The 21,175-nt window shown below is 30.2% G+C and overlaps 1 protein-coding gene across 1 annotated transcript; it reads right to left on the bottom strand.

Annotated features, from left to right (window-relative positions):
- Positions 1–19,126: 19,126 nt before the first annotated feature.
- On the bottom strand, positions 19,127–20,097 carry LOC133785684 (uncharacterized). The gene is made up of 3 exons (XM_062224903.1): positions 19,816–20,097; positions 19,324–19,737; positions 19,127–19,186 (listed from the first exon to the last, which is right to left on the bottom strand). Exons 1-3 carry the CDS (start codon positions 20,095–20,097, stop codon positions 19,127–19,129), a joined length of 756 nt encoding a protein of 251 aa, XP_062080887.1.
- Between the last annotated feature and the right edge of the window lie 1,078 nt (positions 20,098–21,175).

The raw sequence follows: 21,175 nt of genomic DNA, 5'->3' as shown, positions 1-21,175 counted from the left end.
ATATGAAACATAATTACGTCTAGGAGAATTATATGTTTGTGAGCTCATTGATTGCTTGTAGAATTATATTTCTTGGACAATTATATGTTGTGAGCATACGATCTGTCTCCACCTTATAATTACACATTAAAACACATTGCTTGCTTTTTATGTCTTGGAGAATTATATTTTGTGAGCTTATTGCTTGCTTTTTTTATTACCCCTCATTTTGTTTTAGGCAATTCAATATTATATATATGAGTTATTATAAATATAAATATATGCCTAGTTGATGATTATACAATGTTTTGACATCATTGTTTTTGGTATTGTATTTTTTAGGTAATTTTGAAGAAATATTTTTTGTATCGTATCTTGTGCAAATGGCTCCTAAAAAGAAATCAAAGGTATCTTTTGAAGCTTCTACTTCTAGGGATAAAAATCCGAAGTTTAACTCAGATAAGTTTGTTATTGAAGAAGCTGAGAAGAGATTTGATAGTATGCGAGCAAAGAAAGTATTGGGTGAACGAGGAATGGAATTCGATTCTAGGCTAAAAGATGATCCAATTTACAATAATATTCTTGTTTATATTGAGCAGAGGGGGTGGAAGACTTTAGTTCAAGTACCTTATGGAGGAAGAAAACAATTGGTAATAGATTTTTATGCTAATCTTTCGGAGCCCCGCAAAAATAAATGTTTTGTTCGTAGAACATGGGTGCCTTTCGATATTAATACTATAAATGGTATTTTCAAGTTGGTTACCTTAGATCCTGAGGAGGACCAGTATGTAAAATTTATAGAAGGACAAATTGATTTTGGTGCAGTGATAAATCGCTTGTGTAAACCAAGCTCTCAATGGGTTATGTCTTATGGCAAACCTCGACATTTGATGAAAGCAGATATGACAAAAGAAGCCACTGCTTGGACTTATTTTGTGTGTGCAAATCTTCTTCCAGTTTCTCATGTATCCTCTATTACTGTTGAGCGTGTACTACTTGTTTATGCCATTATGGAGGGGTACACAATTGACATTGGCAAAGTGATCAATAGTAGCCTCAAACGTTTTGGACGGGGAGGCACAACAGGAGGTTTGGGACATGCATCCACTATTACAATGTTGTGTGAAAATGCTAGCACTCCATCATGGACAGATGACCTCTATGTTAGGGCTCTTCCTACTATTACTGCTGCTATGGTGAATGCATATGGTGAACAAACTGTTAAACGGTTAGCAAGAGCTAATTTAGCAGGTGCCATACCAGAGGAAAATGAGGAAGAAGAGATTGAACCTATGGCAGAGGATGCACATGTTCGTATCACTCCCCCTACAGATCCATATATGCAGTTCTTAGCTCAACAAAACTCTCATATCATTCAACAAAATGATTTTATATATCGGCAAAATTCGCATTTGATGCAGTACTATGCCCAACGTAGTCAATATGATGCGGATCACACTAGACATATCAACTCTTTGCTTGGGCGCTGGGACCAAAATCAACAAGACCTTATCTTCTTTTAGCAGCCACCACTTTTCCCACCATTTGATTCCCAGCCACCATATCATCAACATCCACCGCAGCCCCCATACTAGTTTATTGTTCAACTCGTTAATTATGCCGCATCATATGCTCAAAACTAATTTTACAGGACCTTTTTGTTCATTTAGTTTTTTTTATTTTTGTGTTTTTTTAGTTTGTCTCATGCTTTGTTTGTATTAATTAGCAAGAGAACTAGTTCAAGTGAAATGTTAAGTGTAGGGCGAGGTTTTTAGTTTTTTTTTTTCACAAGACAAATTTTATTTATTAAAGAAATCTTGCCAATCAAAAATTTTAAATTTTTTATTTGAATCAATTGTCTTTAAACAACAAGGGTTAAAATATATATCATTTACCTTTAAATTTAAAAGGTAATTTTCAAAACAAGTGGAGGAAGCAATTCAAAGGCTGTTGTTTATCTATTCTTGTATGTAGATGATATGTTAATTGCCAGCAAGAATCTTGGGGAAATAGACAAGGTAAAGAAGTTGTTGAATAGAGATTTTGAAATGAAACACCTCAGTTCAGCTAAGAAAATTTTAGGAATAGAAATAATTAGAAATAGGCATCACAGGAAACTTAAGCTATCTCAAGAAGGGTATATGTCAAAGCTACTGAAGAGGTTTGCTTTTTCTGGTTTAAAGGCTCTAAGTACACCACAATGATTTAAATTTAAACCAGTGAGCTTTAAATTTAAACCCCTAAGCTTTAAATTTAAACCACTTGCCTAAATATTTAAACCATAAACCAAATGACATCAAATTTTAAACCACAAGGCTAAATGGCATCAAATTTAAATCACAATTTATAAGTTTTTATCCATTAAGCTCTTTTTATTATCCAAGCCTCTTTAACCCACAACCTTTTAAATTTAAACCCCTAAACATTAAATTTAAACCCCTAAGCTTTAGATTTAAACCAATTGCTTAAAAAATTTGAACCACAATGCTAAATGCATCAAATTTTGATTTACAAGGCTAAATGGAATCAAATTTTGAACCATAATTTATAAATTTTTATCCATTAAGCTCTATTTATAATCCAAGTCTCGTTAAACCAAAATGTTTTAAATTTAAACCCCTAAGATTTAAATTTAAAACACTTGCCTAAAAATTTTAACCCAAAAACAAATGGCATCAAATTTTGAACCCCAAGGCTAAATGGCATCAAGTGTGATTGGCTTTGTTAAATCTGACTATGCAAAAGATTTAGACTCAAGAAGAATTCAATCTGGTTTTGTATTTCATTAAATGGCTACACTATAAGTTGGAAAGCTAATCTTTTAAATGTACTATTGCTTTATCAGATATTTTTTGGGCCAACTTGGCCTGATTTTATTAGCTGGTTTGTTTCTGTGTTGAGCAATAAAAGGTTGGATAAATCTTGCTTGATTGACATGGTTTGTTGGATGTTTTGGAAAGCTAGAAGGATGTCAGCAGAGGACACAATGGCTTCGGCTAGAGCTTATTTTGATCATTGGGAAACTACCCAAGACAAGATTGAGATGGATCTGTTTGGTAGTGTCAGTGAATCTCATAAATTGGTGCAATCGACTAAAGCAGGATAAGGAAGAATGAAAAACAATGTTGATGCTACTTTGTTTTAATTTTGTTGGCTGTTTTGGTATAGGTTGGATAGCAAATAATGAAGATGGTGAGCTGATTGAGGGTGCTAAAGAAGTGTTCAAAGGAGTTGAATCTCCCCTTATTGCTGAAGTCATTTGGCTAAAGGAAGTTCTTCACATGAAGATGATGAGCTCATCTTCTTAACATGAAGATTCATTTGAAAATGACAAGCATTAGTTAATTGTATGTATGCAATTGTGGTCATTTTTACATGATTTGTTTTCTTTACTTTTTATAACTAATCTAGGTCTCTCACTTTAGATTCCTAGGAGGGCAGAAGCTAATGTAATGACCTGAATTTAATTTTTATGATATGATTTGGAATAGCCAGAGAAGCTCATTTGTCCAATATGTGTGGTGTTCTCTCATGACAAAACAGCTAAATTATGCTCCAAGTTAGGTCTGATATGGTGGAGTTTGTTGAAAAATGCAATGCCTGCAACCCCAGATTTCAATTTTCCTTGTACAAGTTAGCTGTCAGCATCCCAAAATCTCAAGTGGTTGTGCTAGAACCTGAGTTATATATTTATGTTATGTAGATTTTATTCACCCTCTTGAATCTGCCTTCACTTCAGCTTTATATCAATTCAGAATAAAAGTTTCAAATCAATTTCAGAACAGAAAATATCTTGAAGCTTGATAATTCCTTAAAAATGAAAGAAGGAAAGATAATTTGAAGTGAATTTGAACTGTTTTGTTATTTACCAGCATACAATACCATACTTGAATTCTAGATAATTGAGCCTATTCAATTTCATATCATAGGAAGAACGGCACATTAAAACTCATGGAGTGCTTCGATTTTAGATTCGAAAAGGTAAAAAAGCAGTTAAACTCTGAAACCACAAACCAAATGGCATCAAATTTTGAACCACAAGGATAAATGGTATATAATTTTTATTCATTAACCTCTTTTAATAATCCAAGTTTCTTTAAACCACTATGATTTAAGTTTAAACAAGTGATCTTTAAATTTAAACTCCTAAGCTTTAAATTTAAACCACTTGCCTAAAAATTTAAACCATAAACCAATTGGCATCAAATTTTGAACCACAAGGCTTAATGGCATCAAATTTAAATCACAATTTATAAATTTTTATCCATTAAGCTCTATTTATAATCCAAGTCTCTTTAAACCACAATCTTTTAAATTTAAACCACTAAACTTTAAATTTAAACCCCTAACTTTAGATTTAAACCAATTGCTTAAAAATTTTGAACCACAAGGCTAAATGCATCAAATTTTGAATTACAAGGCTAAATGGAATCAAATTTTGAACCATAATTTATAAATTTTTTATCCATTAAGCTCTATTTATAATCCAAGTCTCTTTAAACCAAAATGTTTAAAATTTAAACCCCTAAGCTTTAAATTTAAACCACTCGAGTAAAAATTTAAGCCCCAAACCAAATGGCATCAAATTTTGAACCCCAAAGCTAAATGGCATCACATTTAAACCACAATTTTTAAAAATTTTATCCATTAAGTCTTAATTATAAATTAAGACCACTTAATCCACAATATTTTAAATTTAAACCACTAAGATTTAAATGTATACCACAAGGCTTAAAATTTAAACCACTTGCCTGAAAATTTAAACCACAAGCCTTGGATGGCTTAAAACATGAGCCTAATGGTTTAAAATTTAGACAACAATTTACAATTTTTTTATCCTTTTAAGCTTAAATTATAAACCTTGTATCTATAAACTCCTAGGATTGAAATTTAAACCACAAGGCTTGAAATTTGAACCACTTGCCTTAAAATTTAAACCCCTAATCTTAAATGGCATCCAAATTTAATCCTCAAAGTTTAAGTTATGATCATTTAGGCTTATATCATAAACATTGTCTTTTTAACCATTATGTTTAAAATTTAAACCAACACCCTTTAAATTTAAAATTCTACACTTAAAATTTAAAACATATTTTTTTATTGGTTAAAAATTTAGACCCCAAGTTGTGATTGGCAAAAAAAAAAAAATTATATATTTTGTTATATGTGTTCACTGTGCGCCGCGGCCCATATATTTACGAGCCGTGGCGCACAGCTACATTAAATTGCTTTATTTTTAAGCCACCTGCGCGCCACGGCTCTAGCCTTCCTTTTTCTGCGCGGCGCGACGCGATGATTAGATCAAATATCCGCGGCACATTCTTCACATGCCCAAAGTGTGTTATATTATAACCACTTACGAATTTGTATTATTTTTATATTTTCAAGTGCTATTTGAACCTGTAAGTTTTCCTATCCGAACTTCAGTGTTTTCACAAATCTTTCTTAGCTCTAAACTCATTATCTTCTTCTCCATTTTCAACATTTCATTTATAGCTTTGGTTCAACCCTCCCTTTATGAGGACAACCATTCTTTTTTTGATCGTCGATATTCGAAGTTATTAGAGGAATTTGAGCTGAAGTTGAGCTTCTAACAAGGTATTTTCAATGTTTCCTTGCAAATTTATTCTGTGTTTTTTTTTTGCAAGCTTAACTGAAAATTAAAATTTAACAATATTAACAGATGCAACTATCTGTAAAATATATTATGTATTCTTTTCGTTGTATATATATATATTCATTGTTTCACTTAACTTATCCATGCATCCAATAATGATTATTTTAATGCTTTGATTTAGTTCATTATCATGCATTGTATCTGTTTGACAAAATACTTCAACTAAAATTCAATTGTATAGTATTAAGAATAAGGATTTTATTATTCTTTTGTTGAATTGATTTTCATGCCTTGTAAGTGTTTGACAAAATGTCTTAACTAAATTGCAGTTTGTATAATCCTGAGAATATGCGATTTTGATTTAATATTATTATATTAATAGGGTATTAAATTCCATGATTAAATGTATGAAAATGTCTTTAATATTATGTGTTTTTTTTATTCTTTTTTATATATATATATATATTTTAAAGCTGGAAGTGTTATTTTAAAATCATGTTGTTTATATCTTTTGCTTGTTTTTTATGTAAGATATGGCAAAGAAAGCTCGTATCATGAAGAAGAATAGGAAATCAGGTTATTATCATAAAAAATTGAATGTTTTCAAGGTAATTTTACATTGTTTATATATGTTTCTTTTTTTGCTTTTAAAAAAAGGAAGATAATGTTTTCGATTTAAATATTTGTGTTTCTATTTTTTTTATTTTTATGTGCAGAATTTAAGTCCAAATAAGCTGATTTTTGCTAAGAATCAAATGAAAGTTAATTTTCAAGATCATCAACTCAATTTATGTTGTATTGAGAATTCTCTAAATGATGCTCAATTTGAAAAGTTAAAGGATTCATGCTTGGGATTTCTCTTAGATATTGATAGTAACCTAGGAGTTTGTTCCATGATTGTTCATTCTCTAATTCTTCATGAGGAGGGTAGCTCTAGTAGACAAGACATCCAAATGAACTTTGGAGGGAAAAGAGCAAAGTTTGGAATTGAAGAATTTGCTCTAATAACTGGTCTAAATTGTTCCCAGCTTCCTACTGATGTTGATCATAGTGTTCAACCCAATAGATTAATGGAAAAGTACTTCTCCGGGAAATCATCAATCTCAAGAAATGACTTGAAAAACCTTCTCATGTCTTCAAAAATAGATGACGAAGATGCCATTAAGATAGCTAAAGTACATATTGTGCAAAACATTTTAGAAAGTAAAAGAGGTGACAGGTTTGTTGATAATTTTGTTTTGAAATTGGTTGATGATGAACAAAAGTTTGAGAATTATCCATGGGGTCGTCGTTCGTTCAATGAAACTATTGGGAGTATTTCAAGTGTTTTGGATTTGCAAAAAAACAATTATGAGTTGTGCGGCTTCCCTGTGGCTTTCCAAGTGTGGGGTTATGAGGTTATTCCATCATTGGGATCTTTGTTTAGTGCTCGTGTAAGTTCAAAAATCCCTAGAATCTTAAATTGGAAGTCAACTAAAGTGAATAATCTCCGATCAATTTGGTCTAAAGTTTTCCAAAAATCAAAAGTACGTATTCATATATATATTTATATTTTTAATATTGTTCTTCAATTAATTTCAATTTTTGTACTGTTAACAATTTGTTTTCTTCATTGATTTTCTTATTTTTATGTATATAGGTTGATTATGTTTGTTTGTCTCCATCTAGTGCGGAAAAAGAGTCATTACTCCTTAATGGTATGTTTATTAACACAGTAATTCTTGAAAGAGGAATATACATGGATGCAAATAATCCCCCCTCAATGATGAGTAACAAGACAAAAAGTAGCTCAATTGATGAAGAAATTATTTCAATATTGAAGGTATTTTTATATTATCTACTATTTTTCATAATTTAATGATGTATGTTGTTTTTTTTTTCATTTTTGTTTAGGACTTGCGGTTTATATTTTAGTATATTTTGTTTTCTTTTTTTTCTAATTTGTTCTATCACTTATGATTTTTTTCCTAGGAGCTCAAAGAGGAGAACATTGAAATAAAAAAAGATATTGTTGAAATTAAAAATGGAATTGGTCAGATTAACATATGCATGGCTTAAATTGATGAGAGACCGAAAGATACAGATGCCATGAAGAAACAAATAGAAGATTATGAACAACTAATTAAGAAATTTGTGAAACAAAATGATTTAAAGAAATGCATACGTGAAGAAGGAGAACAAGTGAAAGAGAGAAGCAGAAAATGATTGAAATATGTGCAAGATTCCAAAGTTTCAGAGAAAACAAGAAAGTTATCTGCGCAAGAGGATTTGCAAGCATGCATAAATGATTTGTTAAGTGGTGAAATACTTCTAAGTAGTCCTGAATGTGTTCCTCAACCAAAGGTACAAATTTAAAATATTACCTATTTTTCAATAAAGTTTTGTGTTAAATTTCATTTAATTATCATGTTCTTAATTTTTACCTTTTATTATTTGTAGGAATGCATGTATTTTGCAAGCAATGCCCTTATTGTACAAAAAGAAAATTATAATAAGAGGAGCATACATGGCAAGCAACCACCAAATATTTCTAAAATTTTAGAGAAAATAAAAAAACCTTCTACATTGGTGAGATCAACTGGCGAGATTGTTCCTAGCAATCCAAAATGCATTCCTCCTTCTCTGTCAATTGTAAAAATTGCCCCACAAGTATAAACTTTGAATTTGATTATACTTGCATAAACATGTGTTAATTTTTTTTATTTTTAATTGTAGTTGCTGATTTTTTTCATATGTAGGTTGTCAATGAAAAATTCTATCAAAAGTGAAGAAAATATTGCAAAGAACTTTAGAGGAACAGAATAACAAAAAAAAAAGAAAAAGAAGTGAAGCAAATGAAAAGTGATCATGACGATTCAAGTGCAATCATGGCTTCCCCCCCATCTATGACAACTATTGTGGAACCAAGTGAATTGCTTTGTTCTTCTGTGAACTCTACAGAAGCAAAGAATACTTGTCATTTCTTAGGCAGATTTCCATTTGAGAGTGAATATGAAGTTATGGCTGATCCAGAAGCAACTTCATTCTTATTGGAGTGGTGCACTCATGGTATGAATAAGAAAAGGTAAATGAATTGCGTTTGTGTTTTCTTTTCATTTTTTTTTATTATTTTATATATATCTTTTTATAAATGTTTGTTGATTTTGTAGAAGTAAATCATCTCCATATGCTGCATTTCATGCCAAATTAAAATCACCTTTATCATTGGGAGGAATAGAAATTGACAATAAAAAATGGTTCTTTGATTTGTGTGATGCAGAAGGTCTCATCAATAACGATGTAAGATTTGATACTATCTAGCATTTATTATTATATTGTGCATACTTAAGATTGTTTTCATTTTCAATTTTGTTATGTTATATTTGGATTATATATTTTATGTTTTTTTTATATATTTTTTTGCAGTATATTCATATATCTTATTACTATTTGCGAAAGAAGGTATTGTCTCATACTTGTTATCCTTCATTTCGGAAGTGTACTACAACAAGTTGTGTTTTTTATCACTACATGACCCTAATTAGTTGTGATGAAGCTCATTTAAGGAAGATGATTTCAGATGTAAAAAATAATGATCAACATAAAAGGATAAAGCATCCATGTCCCAAAATGAAGGCTATTATTGATTTCATTCTGGGAAAAATATTGAAATTTGGAAAGTCATGGTTTGAAGTTGACTTTGTTTTCATGCCATTTCTTATTCCACAAGGAAGGGGCATTTATTTAGATCATTGGAGCTTAGGAGTTTTACATATAGATAAAAAGATTATCTATATCGATGACTCATTTAATAGTCCCAATAACGAAGATGTTGAAACACACGTGAAGAAATATTGCAGAATTCTTCCTTTCATTTTGGATTATTTGGGCTTCCATGAAAAACGTAAACATTATGCACCTAGGTGTGAGGATTTTAGGTTCTCATGGGTTGAAACTCCTTTTCAGAATAACACGTGAGTTTGTTAAGATTCAATTACTTTGTATGTTGCGTTTTTCTTTTCTCCTCAATTTTTTCTGTTGAATTTTGTTTTTACCAATTTGCAGGTTTGATTGTGGTATTTACGTGATAAAAATGGCTGAGTTGTTAATGATGGGGATGTCTCCATTCAAAATTGGTCCAAACAATGTTGTTGATATGAGAAGGAAGATGACCTTAGAATTTTGGGATCATGGGTACAAGAGGAAGCACGGTCATGAAACTCCAGCAAAAAACTAGTGTCATGTGTGATCACAAGAACAAAATATGATTCTCAATACTTTTTGTTTTAAGAATGTTTTTATTGCTCACTAACCCTCGAAATCAAGAGTTGTGGAACTCTGAGTTTTTGTGCTTGATATCATAAACTTACCATATGAGTTTACCAATGAGAATTACTTCCCAAGTGGTGCTGTTAACGCCAAGTCTTCAAGTGCTTTTGTAAGCAACTTGTCTTTAATGAATGAGGTAGTTTATATGTATTCATAGATAATAATGAGATGTTTATGCCAAGTGGAGCAGAGAATGCTTATAGTGCAATCTATATTACGATATGATTATCAATGGTGTAAACTTCTTCTCATACCAAAATCTCAAATTTGACAGGATGAAGCATATATAGACTAAACAACAATTCCTTCTTTAAAATTTTGTCTTCTCTATTCTCCTAAACAAGAAACATTGTATAATGCTAGGGTTACCACTAGTTATAATTCAAGTCTCTTTAAAGCACAATGTTTTAAATTTAAACTACTAAGCTTTATATTTAAACCCCTAACCTTTAAATGTAAATCGTTTGTCTAAAAATTTAAATAGCCATTATTTTTCTTGAACAAGTAACATTGTAAACTCCTAACCTTTAAATTTAAACCACTTTCCTAGAAATTTAAACAACAATCCAAATGGCATCAAGTTTTGAAAAATAACTTATAAATTTTTATCCGTTAAGCTCTACTTATAAATCAAGTCTCTTTAAACCACAATGTTTTTGTAGTGCACCAAAAATTTTTTTTTAGATTATTTAAATTTTTGTGATTTATTTTATTTAAATGTTAAGTGTGATGAATTGTTTTATTTAAGTGTTGTTATTTTATTTGGATGATTATTTGTTTTATTTGATTTTTTATTATTTTATTTAATTGTTAGAATTGTTTGGTTAATTAATTTAATAAGTGAATAATTGTGTAACATGTTTATTTTACTATTAGTGTTACATTTTAAATAAGTGTGACAATTGAGGTAATTATGTGAGATTTGGTTGAATGCACTAAGGTGCATGGTAGATAGTGATGCACTCTAGTGTTTTAGTGTGTGCTAGTACATGGTGATAAGGTGCACATGTGTGGATTTTCTACACATTTTATAATTGCCTTTTATTTGATATTTTTGTGTAGTTTTATTTAATTAATAGGAAAATAAATATAATGGAAGGAAAAGGGCATGTAGGTGGCGTGAAGGATATTAGGGGATTTGTTTGATTTTTTTCCATTTTTCTTTTGAGAGAATGAGATTTAATTGGATGAGGATAGACCATTTGGGAAACTATCATTTGACTCCTATCCTTTATAATAAAAGAAAAATAAAGAGGAATTAAGAGAAAATATGAAGAGAATAGGAAAGTTACCTTTTTCTTTTATTGTGTCATTATGGGAAAATTAGGATAAAGAGGGAATGGGGAAAAATGGAAGAGCATTATGCTCTTGGGCTGCTGAAATATAGAGAGAAGAGAGAGAGAGAGAGGGCGTGACCTAGAGAGAGAAGGAGGAGAAGAAAGAAAGGAAGAAGAAGAAAAAGGGGTTCAAGCTAGGGTAAGGTTTTTGGTTATTTTTCCTTATGATTAATCTAGTATTATTATTGGGTTGTCTCTAACCTTGTTCATCTTCTTCTTCATCTTGATCATTCAAATATACAACCCCTAGGGTTTGAGCAAGGAGGATTATTGGACTCTTGGTTGGTTTTGATTCTTGATTTTCTATCAAGAAGAGGTATTGAAATCCTTTCTAAATATTGTGATGGTTTTGATGAATAGATTATTTGAGGGATTATGGTTAAAAAGGGGATTCATGTTTTGGGTAAAAAAATGGGTACTTTGTGTTCTTGATATCTTGTTGATTATGAGTTGTTTGATCTTGCATGAAGGATATTATGGTTTAGTGTATAAAAGGGTTTTGGTGTTGATCTTTCTATGAATAATGATTAGTGATAATTTATGAATGCATATGTGGAGATTTCGGCCTAGGCATACCCAAGGATGTTCTTGTTATTTTTGTTTGATGTTGTGTGCTTTTCAATATATTAGATCCATGTTTTAGGACCTATGTAATATGGGTAAGTTGATAATTGGCAATCTTGATATTTGGGTCCATGAAATTTTGATAGGATGCATGTTATATTGTGAATGAATAAATTATAAGATGCATGAAAATAATGATAGAAACATGTTAGGTTAATATAAGGCATATGTGAATATGGTGCTTATGAATTAATATATGTTATTGTTATTGTTAGTGTTTTGTTGGATTTCATGTGTAGATTCAATGGAATAGAAAAAATGATTTTAAAAGATTTCATGTGAATATGTTAGTGATATTAGAATCATGCATATAATAAGAGTATGATGAGATTTTGGACATGTATGATTTTATGTAATTTTGGGATAAAAGTTGAGTTTCATGAGGAATTAAGCTTGCTGTTTTTTTGTAAATAATTGGGAAAAAGTTGATAAAAAGATGAATTGCATGCATAAGTAATGTTCTTGATGTTATGTTAATTTATGAAATTAAAAATGGGATTTTAAGTCCCATTAAAATGATATTTTACTCAATTATTTACCTACAGAATTTTTTATTGAATTTTTAGAAAATATGAGCTTTTAAATTGATTATGGTGATTTTTAATGATAAAAATAGTTGCTGGAATTTTTGTAAGAAAATATGAAGTAAATTTCACTAAAATAAATTTGATGAGTTTTTTAAATAAATTATTTTTCCTAAGTTATGGTAATATTGAAAAATGGTATTTTTAATGGTATGAATGCATATTTTGATAAGTAATGATTTTTCCTTTATTTTGATTGAGAAAAATGTTTAGATTCTATTTATTTGTTATTTTTGAAGAAAATAAATGGTGGCTGAAAGTTTGTTTTAAAAAGGTTAAAAATTGTTATTAAATTGTCACATAGGGATTTTTGCTACATAAAAGCTAAGTCTTAAATAATTTAAATCAAAATGTATTATTATTTTTTTTTTCCACACTTAAAATATATTTTTCACATCATTTATGTAACACAATGATAAAATATATTTTTTTAAAGAAACATATTAAAAATAGGTATTTTAATAAAATCCAAGCTTTTTGGTTAATTCTTTGTAATTTGAGATTTATTAATGAAGATGTCACATATTTTATTTTTGAGCTAAAATAAAATAATTTTATAAAATAAAATAAAGTTTTGAGAAATTTAATCAACTTAGAAATTTTTAAGAAAAATAAAGCATGTAATATGTCTATTGATTTTAAAACAATAAAAGTAGGAAATGTAGAATTATCGTTTTTGAAAACGTCTTTATTACGCAATGTTCCCACGAATGCATGTTACATGCAAATCCACTTTTACGTCCAAAATTATGTTTATTATTCAACTATGTGGTTTTTATAAAACGATCATGCTAGTAAAATGGGTAAAACGAGCATTATTCTTTTATGGCGATAATTGCATGTTTTGTGTAACTGTTATCATGAGTGCATGGCCCATGCACACATGAGTTTTATGGAAGGGCAAAATAGTAATTTTATGAACCTAAGAAGTGTTATTTTGATTATGATATAGGCTCGTTGAAAGATTGTGAAATTCTTAGCTTGGACCTGAGGTAAGGAAGTTAGATAGATTCTATGATTTTTATGCTATGAATGGTAAGACTGTTGTATGAATGAATTGTTATGAATTATGAATGCAATAACGTGATGATATGTTGAATGTGATATGTGTATGGATGTTAGATACATCAAACCAGTTACGATGTCAGATACATCAAACAGATTACGATGTTAGATACATCAAACAGATTACGATGTCAGATACATCGAACGAGTTACTAAGGACATTGAGACGTAACTCCTAGGGCGGACGCGTCGAGGTTATTCAAGGACCAGTGATCTCCTGTTTACCTCATAGGGTGACATGGACAACTAGCGATCCATGCTCATCATGTATGCTGTATGTTTGTGATATGATGATATGTCACGTTTATGTTATGATATGATGATATGTTACGATTATGTTATGATATGATGATATGTTACGATTATGTTGTGATATGATGATATATTACGATTACGTTATGACGTACCATGATGTTTTAGATGAACGTTAGTGTTTGCTTTTGTTGTATTCTTACTTGCTTATTTGTTTGTAATTCCTTACTGGGCTTTTAGCTCACCCCCTTACTTTCCTTCCAGGTAGCAAATAGGATTTCTGTATGGCACGCGTGGTGACGTGAGGAGTTCTTTCATCATGGGGTGTATGGCGTGGGGTAATCCTATGGACGGAAAAACGATCAACGTAGAACGCCATTTAATTTATGTTTTGTTTTTAAGATACTTTCCTAAATTATCAGTGGGACTCAGTTATTTAATTTTTGGTTTCTTTGAACTTTGCATAAAATCTATGTTTTATTTTAAAACTTGTGGCGCCAACTTGCATGGTTTTAAACAAGTCCCCCTGAGACTTTGATAATGAATGGTATTCTTTTATAAACTATGTTATGCGAATGTTTTGTAAGTATTAGCCTAGGGCGTTCTTTACAGTTTTAAATTTTGAACCACAAGGCTAAATGGATTCGAATTTTGATTCATAATTTATAAATTTATATCCATTAAGTTATATTTATAATCCAAGTATCTTTAAACCACAATGTTTTAAATTTAAACCACTAAGCTTTAACTTTAAACCCCTAAACTTTAAAATTAAACATCTTTTATAAAAATTTAAATCATACACCATATGGCATCAAATTTTGAACCACATGGCTAAATGGAATCAAATTTTGAACCATAATTTTTAAATTTTTATCCATTAAGCTATATTTATAATCCAAGTCTCTTTAAACCACAATGTCTTAAATTTAAACCACTAAGCTTTAAATTTAAACCCCTAAACTTTAAAATTTTCATGAAAATTTAAACCACAATCCAAATGGCATCAAAATATATCAATTAATCTCTATTTATAATCCAAGTCTCTTTAAATCACTAAGCATTAAATTTAAACCGATAAGCTTTAAATTTAAACCACTTGCCTAAGAATTTAAACCACAAACCAAATGGCATCAAATTTTGAACCCTTGAGCTAAATGACATAAAATTTTGAACCCCTAGGCTAAATATCATCAAATTTTGATCCACAATTTATGAATTTTTATCCATTCAGCTCTATTTATAATCCAAGTCGCTTTTACCCTTAATGTTTTAAATTTAAACCACTAATCTTTAAATTTAAGCCACTAAGGTTTAAATTTAAACCATTTGCCTTAAACTTTAAACCACAAGGCTAAATGGTATCAAATTTTTATCCATTAAGCTCTATTTATAATGCAAGACTCTTTTAACCAACTATCTTTTAAATTTAAACCCCTAAGCTTAAAATTTAAACCCATTGCCAGGAAATTTAAACCGCAAGCCTTAAATGGCTTAACCTATGAACAACTAAACTTAAATGACATCAAAATTTAATCCACAAGGTTTAAGTTTCAATTCTTTAGGCTTAAAACATAAACATAAACATTCTTTGTTTAATCATTACGTTTAAAATTTAAACCCCTATCCTTTAAATTTAAATATATTATTATTAAATTTAAACCTACTTTCTTTATTGGTCAAAAATATAGACCAGAAGTTGTGATTGGAAACAAAAATTATAAATTATTATTTGTATGAACTGGGCGTCGCGGCCGAAAACAAATAGAGCCGCGGCGCTTAGAGAATTCAAATTGCCATTTGTTCTTACATTCTGCGTGCCGCGACTTTAGTTTTCAAAGATTCTGTGGGCCGCGGCGAGTGAAATGGCATTAAATATTGAATTCAGTTTAAAAAAATTTATCCACTAAGCTATATTTATAATCCAAGACTCTTTAAACCCCTAAGCATTAAATTTAAATTGTTAAGCTTTAAATTTAAACCACTTGCATAAAAGTTTAAACCACAAACCAAATGGCATCAAATTTTGAACCCTTGAGTTAAATGGCATAAAATTTTGAACCACAAGGCTAAATATCATCAAATTTTGATCCATAATTTATGAATTTTTTTCAATTCAGCTCTATTCATAATCAAAGCCTCTTTTACGCTCAATGTTATGAATTTTAAACCATTCAGATTTAAATTTAAACCACTAAGGTTTAAATTTAAACCACTTGCCTACAACTTTAAACCACAATCCAAAAGGCATCAAATTTTGAACCACATGGCTAATTGGAATCAAATTTTGAACCACAACTCTAAATGGAATAAAATTTTAAACCATAATTTATAAATTTTTCTGTTAAGCTCTATTTATAATCCTAGTCCCTTTAGACAACAATGACTTAAATTTTGAACCCCAAGGCTAAATGGCTTCAAATTTTGAACCATAATTTATAAATTTTTAATCATTAAGCTATATTTATAATCCAAGTCTCTTTAAACCATAATTTTTTTAATTTAAACCGCTAAGCTTTAAATTTAAACCACTTGCCTAAGAGTTTAAACCCCAAACCAAATGGCATCAAATTTTGAACCCCTGAGCTAAATGGCATAAAATTTTGAACCACAAGGCTAAATATCATCAAATTTTGATCCACAATTTATGAATTTTTTTCCCTTCAGCTCTATTCATAATCAAAGCCTCTTTTACCCTCAATGTTATGAATTTTAAACCATTAAATTTAAACCACTAAGGTTTAAATTTAAACTACTTGCCTAAAACTTTAAACCACAATCCAAAAGGCATCAAATTTTGAACCACATCGCTAAATGGAATCAAATTTTGAACCCCAACTCTAAATGGAATCAAATTTTAAACCATAATTTATAAATTTTTCGGTTAAGCTCTATTTATAATCCTAGTCTCTTTAGACAACAATGACTTAAATTTTGAACCCCAAGGCTAAATGGCTTCAAATTTTGAACCATAATTTATAAATTTTTAATCATTAAGCTATATTTATAATCCAAGTCTCTTTAAACCACAATGTTTTTAATTTAAACCGCTAAGCTTTAAATTTAAATCACTTGCCTAAGAGTTTAAACCCCAAACCAAATGGCATCAAATTTTAAACCCCTAGGCTAAATGGCATAAAATTTTGAACCCCTAAGCTAAATGGCATAAAATTTTGAACCCCAAGGATAAATATTATAAAATTTTGATCCACAATTTATGAATTTTTATCCATTCAGCTCTTTTTATAATCCAAGTCTCTTTTACGCTCAATGTTTTAAATTTAAACAACTAAGCTTTAAATTTAAACCACTAAAGTTTAAATTTAAACCACTTGCCTTAAACTTTACACCACAAGGCTAAATGGTATCAAATTTTTATCCATTAAGCTCTTCTTATAATCAAACTCTATTTAACCAATTATTTTTAAATTTAAACCACTAAACTTTAATTTTAAAACCCAAACCTTTAAATTTAAACCTAATTTCTTTGTTCGTAAAAAATTTTAGACTAGAAGTTGTTAGTGGCAAAAAAAAAAAAAAATTATATATTTTATTTTAGGTATGAACTGTGCGCCGCGGCCCACATCAATTAGAGCCGCAGCGCACAGTGACATTAATTGCCATTTTTTGTTACATTCTGAGCGCCGCGACTCTAATGTCTAAAGGTTCTGTGCGCCGCGGCGGGGTAAATGGCACCAAATTTTAATCACGATTTTAAAAATTTTATCCATTAAGCTCTATTTATAATCCAAGACTATTTAAACCACTAAGCTTTAATTTTAAACCGTTTTGGTTTAAATTTAAACCACTTACCTAAGAATGTAAACCACAAACCAAATGGCATCAAATATTGAACCACTAGGCTAAATAGTATCAATTTTTGAACCACAAGGCTAAATAACATCAAATTTTGAACCACAATTTATGAATTTTTAAATATTCAGCCCTATTTATTATCCAAGTCTCTTTTACCCTCAATGTTTAAAATTTAAACCACTTGCCTAAAACTTTAAACCACAATCCAAATAGCATCAAATTTTGATCCTCAATGCTAAATGGCATCAAATTTTGAACAACAAGGCTAAATTGAATCAAATTTTTATACATTTAGATCTACTTATAATCCAAGTTTCTTTAAACAAAAGTTTTTTAATTTAAACCACTAAAGTTTAAATGTAAACCATTTTCCTAAAACTTTAAACCACAATGCAAATGACATCAAATTTTGAACAACATGGCTAAATGTAATCAAATTTTGAACCACAAGGCTAAATGTCATTAAATTTTTATACATCAAGTTTATAATCCAACTATCTTTAACTAACTATGTTTTAAATTTAAACCACTGAACTTTAAATTTAAATCACAAGGCTTAAAATTTAAACCTCTTGCCTAGAAATTTAAACCGCTAGCCTCAAATGGCTTAAGCTATGAACCAATAAACTTAAATGACATCAAAATTTAATCCACAAGGTTTAAGTTTTAATCCTTTAGGCTTAAATCATAAACATACTCTCTTTAATCATTACATTTTAAATTTAAACCCCTATTCTTTAAATTTAAATTTAAACCTAATTTATTTATTGGTAAAAAAATTAGACAAGAAGTTGTGATTGGCAAAAAAAAAGAAAAAATTATATATATTATTAAGGGTACGAACTGTGCGCCGCGGCCCAAATAAATTAGAGCTGCGGCGCACAGTGATTTAAATTGCCATTTTTTTCTTTCATTCTGAGCGCCGCGGCTCTATTGTGTAAAGGTACTGTGCGCTGCGGCGGGATAAATGGCATCTAATTTTGAACTCAAAATTAAAAGTTTTTATCCATTAAGCTATTTTTATAATCCAAGTCTCTTTAAACAACTAAGTTTTAAATTTAAACCGTTAAGCTTTAAATTTAAACCACTTGCCTAAGAATTTAAACCACTAAGGTTTAAATGAAAACCACTTTCCTAAAACTTTAAACCACAATGCAAATGGCTTCAAATTTTGAACCACATGGCTAAATGGAATCAAATTTTGAACCACAATGCTAAATGGTATCAAATTTTTATCCATTAAGCTCTATTTATAATCCAACTCTATTTAACCAACTATATTTTAAATTTAAACCCCTAAGCTTAAAATTTAAACCCCTAAGCTTTAAATTTAAACACCTTGCCTAGAAATTTAAACCGTAAGCCTTAAATAAATAAGATTAATTGATAAATTTGTCATAATTTCTAGATGATAATCTATCATCTTTTATAACCTTTTTCTGTCAAATTCATCTCTCACTAATATCAATTCCTATTTTTCATAAATTAAATAGATAATAATATAATAAAAAACAAAATGTACTTTAATAAATGTATAAACATTCTTATCCACAAGTCCACAACGCAACAAATATGTATAACATTGCATCTTTATAGTCTTTAGACTGCAACAGATAACAACAGTTCATGCTTTCATGCATAATGCACTGTACTCAAGGACAATTATCAATCTCAATGATCATGATATGTATGCAATTCACAACTCAATGTTATCCTTCTTTTAGAATTGGTTGGCTTTTACAATTCTTTCTATTATGTCCCAATATTCCGCAATTTCCACACTTGACTGTTCGAACATGCTTGGAAAATTCTCCTGTTGATGGAATTCTTTTTCCTTGGGACGTCCTTGTTTTACTTTGAATTTTGTAGCTTTCATGCTATCTCCTATAATTTCATCTGGGACACTCCAATCAACTTTATCTGGAAGAGGATTAATTGATCCTGCATATGTCTCTTTCAAAACATAATTTTTATACCAATTTGAGCAAAATTTGTACTTGTCCAAGTACTTGCTTTCAATTGTTGCAATAGCATGTGCACATGGAATTCCCTCTAGTTGAAATTCATTACATGTGCACATATGTTGTTCCAAGTCGACAACAAACACTCGATCACCATATGTGACACTAGATTTCATTGCATCAATTGCATCTACCTGTGAAACAGTACAATTATTAAGCAATAAATTTAAAAGCCGAACAAAAAGAAAATAAATGTAACTTTAATAACATACCTTCATTCGAAATGCCACATCAAGTTTGATCTCCATTTCATCATTTGCCCATTTTGTCACTTCAATGAATTGGTTGATTGCTGCTTCTTTTCTTGTTGAAAACCATCTTTGAAGCATCTCTCTTATAACTTCTATTAACGACGTTATAGGCAATTCTCTCGCATGCACAATTGCTGCATTTATAGATTCAGCAATGTTACTTGTAAGAATGTTATACCTTTTCGTTGGAAAGAATGGCCGAGCCCATTTTTCTGGTTTTGCTTCCAAAAGATAAGTGGTCATTTCAGGGCTAATTTTCTATAATTCAGCCATGGCAGAATAATATTCTTGAGCTGAGTACGCTCTTGAAGCAGTTTCAAATATGGCATGCACATGTAATCCCCTAAACTTAGTCCTTAGATTTTGCTTCAAATGATAAAGACAAACTCCATGATATACACCAGGATACACTTGTTCAACTGCATTTTTGATGCTTTTATGCCTGTCAGATACTATGCACAAGTTTTCTCGATCTCCTATTGCTTCTTTTAGTCTTGTAAAGAACCATATCCATGCATTGTCATTTTCTGAATCCCCAATTCCAAAGGCGAGCGGAAAAATTTGATTGTTTCCATCTTTAACACAAGCTGCATACAGTGTACCTCCACATTTCTTCTTTAAAAATGTTCCATCTACCACTATAACTGGTCTACATTGCTTCCATACATCCAATGAAGCCCCAAAAGCAATAAACATGTATTTAAACCTGTAAAATTTAAAGAAAAAAACAACCAATTCCTAGAGATGTAAGATATGGATTGTAAACAATAAAGCCCTGAATATAGGAATGCAAATAATAAATATTATTCATACCTGTTTTCTTCATCTTTACATACTCTTGTGATAGTTCCTAGGTTGGCCAATTGTAGCATATACAAATATGAAGGTAACAATGCATAACTTTCCTCATTTGACCCTCTAACATCATCAACTGCGAGTGTTTTTTCTCTCCATGCTTTATTGTACGTTACACCTACCCCATGTTCATCTCTCATGTCTCATATTATTTTCCTTGGTCGATAGGTTGATCCTGGGTCACGAAACTTCTCTTTGAAGTAACTACTGATGACTTTTGCACTTGGTTGTCTATTTTCAAAATTTCTGTGATTTAAGGAGCATGTGTGGTGTTTATGGTATTTGATAACTCGAAAGTAGTCTGATACTTTTGAGCTTCTTGCGTGTACATACCAGCCACAATTGCCATCTATGCATTTTGCCCAAAATGCTTCTGAACATGATTTTTCAATTCTGTACTGAAAGTGTTTCTTGATGGCTATTTTCGCAAGTGTGTGTTTTAGATCAGTCTTATTCTTGAAAACAT

This window comes from Humulus lupulus, chromosome 6, assembly GCF_963169125.1.
Source record: "Humulus lupulus chromosome 6, drHumLupu1.1, whole genome shotgun sequence".
Taxonomy (NCBI): domain Eukaryota; kingdom Viridiplantae; phylum Streptophyta; class Magnoliopsida; order Rosales; family Cannabaceae; genus Humulus; species Humulus lupulus.
The sequence above is the reverse complement of the archived record's forward strand: the minus strand, read 5'-3'. Positions and strand labels throughout refer to the sequence as shown.

What these genes read in the sequence shown, in the direction of transcription:
- LOC133785684 (XM_062224903.1), bottom strand. Translation starts at nt 20,097, where the DNA reads ATGACCACTTATCTTTTGGAAGCAAAACCAGAAAAATGGGCTCGGCCA. An exon ending in ATGTGGCATTTCGAATGAAG is followed by an intron (nt 19,738 to 19,815) that starts GTATGTTATTAA and finishes ACTGTTTCACAG; the next exon opens with GTAGATGCAATTGATGCAAT. An exon ending in GGGACATAATAGAAAGAATT is followed by an intron (nt 19,187 to 19,323) that starts GTAAAAGCCAAC and finishes TATCTGTTGCAG; the next exon opens with TCTAAAGACTATAAAGATGC.